Here is a 9125-nt window from a genome sequence, read left to right on the forward strand (position 1 = left end):
TATATTCTAATCAGTATATATTCTTATCAATATTACTATTTAGAGGATTTTCCTCTTAAAATAAGAAACTCTTCTTGGCGCCTATTTTAGCATAAAATATACTTAAAGTAAGTGGGATATCCTCAAAACAAGAATACAATTTTTTCGGTGCAACGACACAAAGTATCTCTATACGATTTTGTTCGAATTTATTTATACGCTCGAATTGTGTTAAACTATTTTGTATAAATAAGAATGCGTTTTAATTACTTTCGATAATGCGCAAATATTTGATTTCTTCTTCTGTTTCTACATTTCGAAAGCGGTAAATGAGTGAATGAATAAAATAAAATGAATGAGTAAAAAAACGCGGAATTAAAAACCCGCGGTGTGTATTTTACAACGCGTATCTCTTCTTCGGAAAAAAATTGCGTTTGCGCGCTCGAGAATAACGAATGAGATAACATACAAGCCGAGTCCTGCGCGGACGAAGGATGCACATTCCTGCATATCCTTGACACGATCAGAGCTCTCTCACGTCAGACGACGTATGCGCCTCACCGTTTACGGAATTCTCAGGTTTTCAAGGCGTCGACGTCGTCACCGTCGCGTGCAAATATAAAAAAAAAAAAAAAAAAAAAACGGACGTGCACATACCTCTCGACGCGAAGCCAGCCGTGCATGAAGAGAAAGACAGAGAGGGAGAGAGAGACGGAAAGAGAGATAGTAATTAATTAATTACTCAGCCGATGAGAGACAAAAATGCCGTAGAAATATGTAAAGAATCGCTTGACCTAGCGTCACGCGCGCAAAATTAAAAACAATTACAAGACGAAAATAGTGATAATGATGAATTGAAAAATAATATTTACTTTTAAAAACATAAACTGCATGTTCGTTATGAATAAAAAAAAATAGAGAAGGAGAGGTACAACGGATATAATCTCGTTTTACGAACTTCGCGGAATAATTGCTATTAGTCATACGAAGATTAATTTACGACCGATGACGTTCGTGTACGTACGTGAGACACGCTCCGGAACACATAATGCATATTTGATAAAGAAGAATAGCGAATGAGACGTGCGGGTGCGAAACCCGGTGAATCTAATAATCTCGCGGATGCGATATGGCAATGAATCTCCGAGTTCGATTAGCAACGATGCGATCGATTAATATTCGCGGCGAGTCGATACGCCGACAGCGGAAACCAGAGAGCTGACGCGATCAGTCGCGCGCATTTCCGGGATTGATCGCGAAGAAGAGAAACCGGAAATTAATTAATAAGATCCCCGAGAAGAGTATCTTCAAATGAAAAAGGACGGGAAAGAATATATTGTTTCTCTAATTGTGCAAATAAAAATTGGAACAACTAATTCTCTGATGTGATGATCTCTTCCGATGTGATCAACGTTGCATAATAAATGAAGATACGTTCGTGTGCGGTACTCTCTAATTTAAACCCGTTCGAGTCCACTACGTATACGTGAGGATATATTCCGTCTCTCGCTTATGAAAAGACAAAATTGTGGCGTCTATATACCGTGTGTCTCTTGATAAATTACCCACTTACTTAATTCGGTATTTGAAGAATTCGAATAATTTCCTATTGATAAATAAATATCTCTCTCGAGTCTAGAGGCCGAATATATTTCGAATCTTCTGGGAAGTGTTGTTGTGTAGGTTGACGCTTCCTCGAAGAATTTCGTTTGCAGTTAGGCCAATGAAAGACTTCGTCGGAAAGGTGCGGTTATCTTGCAGCACACAAGCGGCATGATGTAACGCGCGCTTGCAATAACGAGAGGCGTTATATCTTCGAAGGAATAAGAAAGCTACGTTACGTTTAAGTCGTAATATTTATACCTGCGTTCTATATCGTAACAATTAGTTAATTTTTTTCTTCGCGTCATGCGCGCTTATTATAAATATCACGTCAAACAACAATAATGACGAAACACCGAAAAAATTGTATTCTTGTTTTGAGGAGAGATATCCCACTTACTTTAAGTATATTTTATACTTAAAATAGGCGCCAAGAAGAGTTTCTTATTTTAAGAGGAAAATCCTCTAAATAGTAATATTGATAAGAATATATACTGATTAGAATATAAAAAGCCTCTATAGAAAAACATATATATCTCACTATCAAAAAAGATTATATTCTTAAATTAAGAATATATTTTTAAATAAAGAATATATTCTTATATAATTTCAGAAGAATTATCATCTAAAATCTTTAAGAAGATTTTTTAAGTATAAAATCTACTTACGAGAATATAATTTTTTCGGTGTACTAAAACAGATAATTAAATTTATTTTAAGAAATACTCTTATATGTAACAAATATCGATTGTTAATTTCTCTTGCTGTAAACACATATTAACAATATAATAAAAGAAGTCGCGCAATGTCAGCTGTTACAACGAAAAAAATTGTATTCTTGTTTTGAGGATATCCCACTTACTTTAAGTATATTTCATACTAAAATAGGCGCCAAGAAGAGTTTCTTATTTTAAGAGGAAAATCCTCTAAATAGATATATTGATAAGAATATATACTGATTAGAATATATACTAATAGAATATATACTAATTAGATTTATATATATATATAATCAGTACGTAATCTATATATCTTTTGCATTAATAACGATATTTTGTAAGATTTTTTAAATAATTTNATTTTTATTACATTTTAAAGTGTCTCATACATATTACCTACGTTTAATTTTTTATTTTTAATGATCATAATCTATATCTATTATTATATTCTTTTTAATTATTATTCTTATAATGAAATGTAAACTAATACAGTATAATAATAATTTTACTTATATTATTTTTAATTATTAAAAAAAAAAACATCTCACTATCGAAAAAGACTATATTCTTAAATAAAGAATATATTCTTAATTTCAGAAGAATATCATCTAAAATCTTTAAGAAGATTGTTTAAGCATAAAATCTTCTACTTACGAGAATATAATTGTTTCGGTGAAAGAATACACTCACGTGTGGATAGTTAAGGTATCACCCTCGATTGTTTTCTAATTTTCAGTTTTACTTTAAACTTTTGCACAATGTTTAAAAACCTGATCTATGAATCCCTGAATTTTTTCACATTTTTTTACCGTTTTTGAGAAAATCGAAAACGAGTTTCGCACGATTTAACACGGAAGTGATAGGGAGAATGAGGAAATCACGTGCATTTACCTAAATATCTAGAGTTCAAATTTTCAGATTTGTCTAAAAATATTACCACAGCTTCTTTAAACCACAACGAAAATATGTGTGAAAAATCAGACGCCTGTACAGTTTTTCAGTAATAATTAAAGTAACACAGAAAACGAGCGATTTTATGATTAAGTATGAGAAAGATCGACGTTACCATTTCCTTAATTGGAGTGAGATAGAACTATCTCCGCTCCCCCGCGTTCGCAGGGACGTGGAGGGTAACACCTTAAATTACTTAAAAACGCAAACGAATTCCCGAGTCACGCGTCATCTCAACGATTTGCGTTTGTTTGAACGATTTTCTGCGCGTGGCAAATTTATATTTTTTCTGTGTTAGAAAATTTTTACCTTATATAATGATTTCATCATCTATCTTGGCGTATCTTCTCTTTGGCCATTATCCGTCGTGACCGTCATTGCGTGCCGCAAAAATGAGCGGAGCGAATCAATTAATCGGAGGACGAAATCGAATCGACCGGATCGCGCGATCGATGTTCCCCCCCGCTTACGGGGGGGGGGGTCAACGGCCGTCACAGGTTGCGATTTTAATTACGGAGCAAAATTCTTGCCATACGATGGTCTCTCTTGATCTTTCTCGGCCGAGATCGATTTCGCTCGGCTACACGCTTCTTACCTCACATCTATGCTTCATGGTCTCTCTCGGGACGAGATTCCATTGTCGCATTTGTCACGGCCGTGTCTCTTAATCTCTCGCCCCCTCCCGAAAAACCCATTCGGACGGTAGGTATGTATGTAATTCGATCTGGAGAGACCTCTGATTATCAGGCAATAAAAAAAACAAACTCCTCTCGCTGAGAGACGCGCGGCGCGTATTTGCGTGACAAAGAAAGTGTAAGAAAGTCTAGGTCATAACTCGCGACGGAATAAGCTCGCTTCCTCGGTTTGAAAATTCCAACTCGCTTGCCCCCCCCCTCCCCCGCGTTGATTTTTAAATTAAAACGAACGAGAAAGATAGACGTGGTGTAAATTAGAAAAACGGGGATACAATATAACGCGCGATATCGCGTTTGTCGAAAATGGGGAACTTAAATTTCGCGTTCGTTTAATTCACAAATATCCAGAAACGGTACGAAGATATCGTAATGGTTTAAAAACGAAAATCGGAAATTAAAAGATCAAAAACATATGCACACCAGTTTTTCCGCACCTATTATACTATTTGAGAAAAAAAAAGTGTTGTCGCGCGCGGAATTGCGGGGCTGTTACGATAATTTGTTGCAACGCGATTGCGACATCAAAGGAATCCTCGGCTGCTTTGACAGAAGTCAATCGCCGCACGTAACGCCCGTAAAACGCACACACACGCCGCCGCATCAGTATGTCAATGTAAAGTGGAAACGACCTTCCAGTGTCAGCGACCAACTCCGCGTTTGTCTCTTGAGGACGGCGGCGGATCGGCGGCTTCAAAAGTAAAGTCCCGCGGCTTTAAACGTTACGCTACAATACACCAAGGACCAACTTCGGGCGCGAATGTGTAATTGTATATACGTACTACATACTCGTCATGTAGAAAGTGTGCGATCGCGCGCGGTGACGCACAGGGGCGTCTCTTCTTTCGATAATCACCGATGAACGGTGATTAAAAAAATCATTATTGGAGGCTCGTTAAAAAAAAAAAACTATATTTGAAAAATAAATAATATTAAAAGTCATTAACAATGGCTGTTTGAAGCAAAACACTGATGATAATGTGTATGTAATGGCGTGTTACTTTATTTAAGAAAACTAAGTTACTCCAGTTACTTTGTAACTCGGTGAGCGTAATTATGCGAAGTTGTGTCAAGTTTGTTTCAAGAACTTTAAATATCCATGTCCACGCGCATGTGATGAACACCACTATTTTTTACTTATATTGAAAAAGGCCTAATTCGAAGGTCGAAAACGTTAATATTAGGTTACTTAAATAAAGTAACACGCCATTACATACACATCATCATCAGTGTTTTGCTTCAAACAGCCATTGTTTTAATAAATAATAAATAATATTATAAATTAATATTATTTATTAAATAATATTGCATTATTACTTATTAAATATTATTTAATAAATAATATTAATTATTATTAAATAATATTTAATAAATAATATTAATGACTTCATATATTATTTATTTTTAAAAAATTTGAAGCTGACTACACCCATCTCATCATTTATATATTTGAAAATTTTTTAATTCTGCGATTCAAAACTTGGAAGTGTACGTAACTTTAAGTCTTAAAATTCATTAGATTAAAATTGGATTTGCTTTACTAATAAATTTATAAAAAAACACATTTCTCTTATTAAAAATACATAATTATTTTATATTCTCTCTCTCTCTCTTTCTTTTGTGTGTTTATAGAATTATAAAACTTACTTGGTGCTTTATACTATTTTTTTCTTAGATCTTTTATATATGTAGGGTAAAAGACCCAATTACTGTCACCTGGATAATAAACTCTGGCGTTAGCGAATTGTTTTTACTATTTATTGATCAAAAACACGTGTTTTTCTTCTTATCTGGTATTATTCGATGTCTCTGATATAAGAAACAAAATAATACCGCCTCTCAAAATCTCTATTTTTATTTATAAATTTAATAATTAAAAAAGAACGATGCGAGAGAGCTATTACCGTCACCCCCTAAAATGAAAGAAATGAGAACAAGAATGTTGAGTGCTGGATTTTTTATTATATTAATTGCACTTAAAATTCTATGTTAGATTGTTTTCATGCATAACTTTTTAGGATTTATTTAATATTTTAAATAAAATAGCTCAGGGTGACAGTAATTGGACAGGTGACGGTAATTGGGTCTTTTACGATATTTGAAAATTTTTTAATTCTGCGATTTAAAACTTGGAAGTGTACACCGAAAAAATTATATTCTCGTAAGTAGAAGATTTTATACTTAAAAAATCTTTTCAAAGATTTTAGATGATATTCTTCTGAAATTAAGAATATATTCTTTATTTAAGAATATATTTTTCATTTAAGAATATATTCTTTATTTAAGAATATAGTCTTTTTCGATAGTGAGATATATATGTTTTTCTGTGTAGAGGCTTTTTATATTCTAATCAGTATATATTCTTATCAATATTACTATTTAGAGGATTTTCCTCTTAAAATAAGAAACTCTTATTGGCGCCTATTTTAGTATAAAATATACTTAAAGTAAGTGGGATATCTCTCCTCAAAACAAGAATACAATTTTTTTCGGTGTAACAGCTGACATTGCGCGACTTCTTTTATTATATTGTTGATATGTGTTTACAGCAACAGAAATTAACAATCGATATTTGTTACATATAAGTGTATTTCTTAAAATAAATTTGATTCTCTGTTTTAGTACACCGAAAACATTATATTCTCGTAAGTAGAAGATTTTATACTTAAAAAATCTTCTTATAAAGATCTTAAATGATATTCTTCTGAAATATTAAGAATATATTCTTAATTTAAGAATATAGTCTTTTTCGATAGTAAGATATATATGTTTTTCCATAGAGGCTCTTTATATTCTAATCAGTATATTATCTTATCAATATTACTATTTAGAGGATTTTCCTCTTAAAATAAGAAACTCTTCTTGGCGCCTATTTTAGTATAAAATATACTTAAAGTAAGTGGGATATTCTCAAAACAAGAATACAATTTTTTCGGTGTATGTAACTTTAAGCCTTAAAATTCATTAGATCAAAAGTGGATTTGCTTCACTAATAAATTTATAAAAAAACACATTGCTCTTATTAAAAATACATAATTATCTTATATTCTCTCTCTCTCTTTCTTTTGTGTGTTTATAGAATTATAAAATTTACTCGGTGCTTTATACTATTTGTTTTTCTAGATCTTTTATATATGTATGTGTTTTTAGAATAATCATCGTTGGTGACATATTAATGCAAATTACGTTTGTAACACATGTGCGCAATATAGATAGAACGCGGCCTCGTCGGCGACGATTCTTGCGCAACGCCAAAGTTTCTTCGGTTCTGCAAATACAAATGGTATCGCGCGATACGCGCGAAAAGTAAAACCTGCTGATGTGTTTTTCGAAGATCCGCGGACGACTGTAATAAACTATTTGAGTCGAACTATCGATCCGACCCTGATTCTATCTGCACATGGTGACAGACGCGCGACGCAAGGCGATTGTCTACGTGACTTGTCGTTAGCTTCCTGCCCGACGTGTCCCACATATCCGTTTCGCTCGAAGTTCTTCGCGACGTCGTGTGGTCGCGTCGGCTTTCCGACTGCCGACTTTCGATTCCCGTCGCGCGCGATTTTTGTTTTCCGAATCTCAGTTTCTCCATCATATAGCTCTCTTATTTTTGATCCCCAGCGACAATTTTATTTCTAACTTTGAGACGTTTAGAAGCTTCTGAATTCTCAACATTCTATTTTTATTAAATCGATAATATTAATTTTTAACTCAAAACGCACACTCGCAAATTTACTTTGCAATTTTTATTGATTCACCAGGTGTTCCTGTGGCCGATGAGCTCGTTGAGACGAGCACGATCGGAGAAACCGGAAATGTCTCAGAAGCGACCGTCGTTCCCGAGGCGGAAGGTCACTCGATGGACGACATAATGCCGGGTACGAAGCCGCCGCCACCGCTGTCATTGGTGTTCGTCGACGTTCCGGAGCACACGGAAACCGAACTGGGCTCGTCCGTGCTGTTGGCATGCCGAACGGCCAATCCTGTGGCCGAATGCCAGTGGTCCTGGCAGCCATTAACGCCGGTTCACCTGCCGCTTCCGGACGTCAGTGAAAGCCCGCCGGTTTCTACGAGTGAGCGCGAAACTACGTAACATTGTTTCTTTTTTTTTTTTTCGCGATCAATCAGCCCTCAATCAGCGTTCAATTCGATTTGACATTCGCGCGATTTAATTTAATTCGCGATTAATTAATATTTAAAAAAAAGATCGATTGTCGCATCCTACGAGAGTGTCTTCGCACAGCAAAGTTTGTCAAAATCTCTTCTCAATTTGGAATCTTCGATTTGTATAAGAAATTTTTCGAAATTTTTACGTCACGTTTTCGCGCGCAATAACTATTTTTTTTTTTTTTAATAGACGGTCTTCGATTACTTATCTTTCTCCGCGCTCGATATGCGCGCGGACATTATTCATAATTTTCTGCAATAGCTCGCGCTGAATATGCATATCGGCGGTATTCTCGCTCGAATATCTATTCCCCGGTGATTTTCAGCCACGGCGATCTCGACGACCACGATCGCGAGCACGGCGACTCCCACGACCCGTCCGTTGCCGGTACGACAATTTCCTTCGTTCGGGAACAACAGCAACGATTGCTCCGTGAGATTCTCGAGCACCAAACACGAGCAGACGGGATACTGGACCTGTGCGGCGAGAACTTCCACGAGCGATCCTTTCACCAGCACCAAACCCGCTAAGCTCAGCATTGTCAACACTAATCACGGTACACAGGACATTCAATTGTTTAATTTCCAGCGATTTTAGAGTAAAAAATTTCATTTTTTATTTCGCACCAGAAACAAATTTTTTACTACAACTTGAGACAAAAAACCATCAATTTTATCACCGAAAAAATTATATTCTCGTAAGTAGAAGATTTTATACTTAAAAAATTTTCTTAAAGATTTTAGATGATATTCTTCTGGAATAAGAATATATTCTTTATTTAAGAATATATTCTTTTTTGATAGTGAGATATATATGTTTTTCTATAGAGGCTTTTTATTATATATTAATATAGTTTATATAATTTTAATATAATATTATATAATTTCAATATAATCAATATGTGATATTGAAATATCACATATTGATTATATTGAAATTTCTTTATAATTATATATAAATAATATAATTATAAAGAAATATAATTATATTATATTTCTTTATAATTTCTTTATATTT

General features: G+C 34.4%; 1 protein-coding gene across 1 annotated transcript in view; it reads left to right on the forward strand.

The window, feature by feature from the left end:
- LOC109854749 overlaps positions 1-9125 on the forward strand; it is a 35351-nt gene that overhangs the window by 13575 nt on the left and 12651 nt on the right. The window contains exons 3-4 of the mRNA XM_020428171.1: positions 7702-8013; positions 8434-8664. Coding sequence (XP_020283760.1) covers positions 7702-8013; positions 8434-8664 — 543 coding nt within the window. The remainder of the gene's footprint in view (positions 1-7701; positions 8014-8433; positions 8665-9125) is intronic.

Source organism: Pseudomyrmex gracilis, unplaced genomic scaffold, assembly GCF_002006095.1.
Source record: "Pseudomyrmex gracilis isolate BER0280 unplaced genomic scaffold, ASM200609v1 scaffold_73, whole genome shotgun sequence".
Taxonomy (NCBI): Eukaryota; Metazoa; Arthropoda; class Insecta; order Hymenoptera; family Formicidae; genus Pseudomyrmex; species Pseudomyrmex gracilis.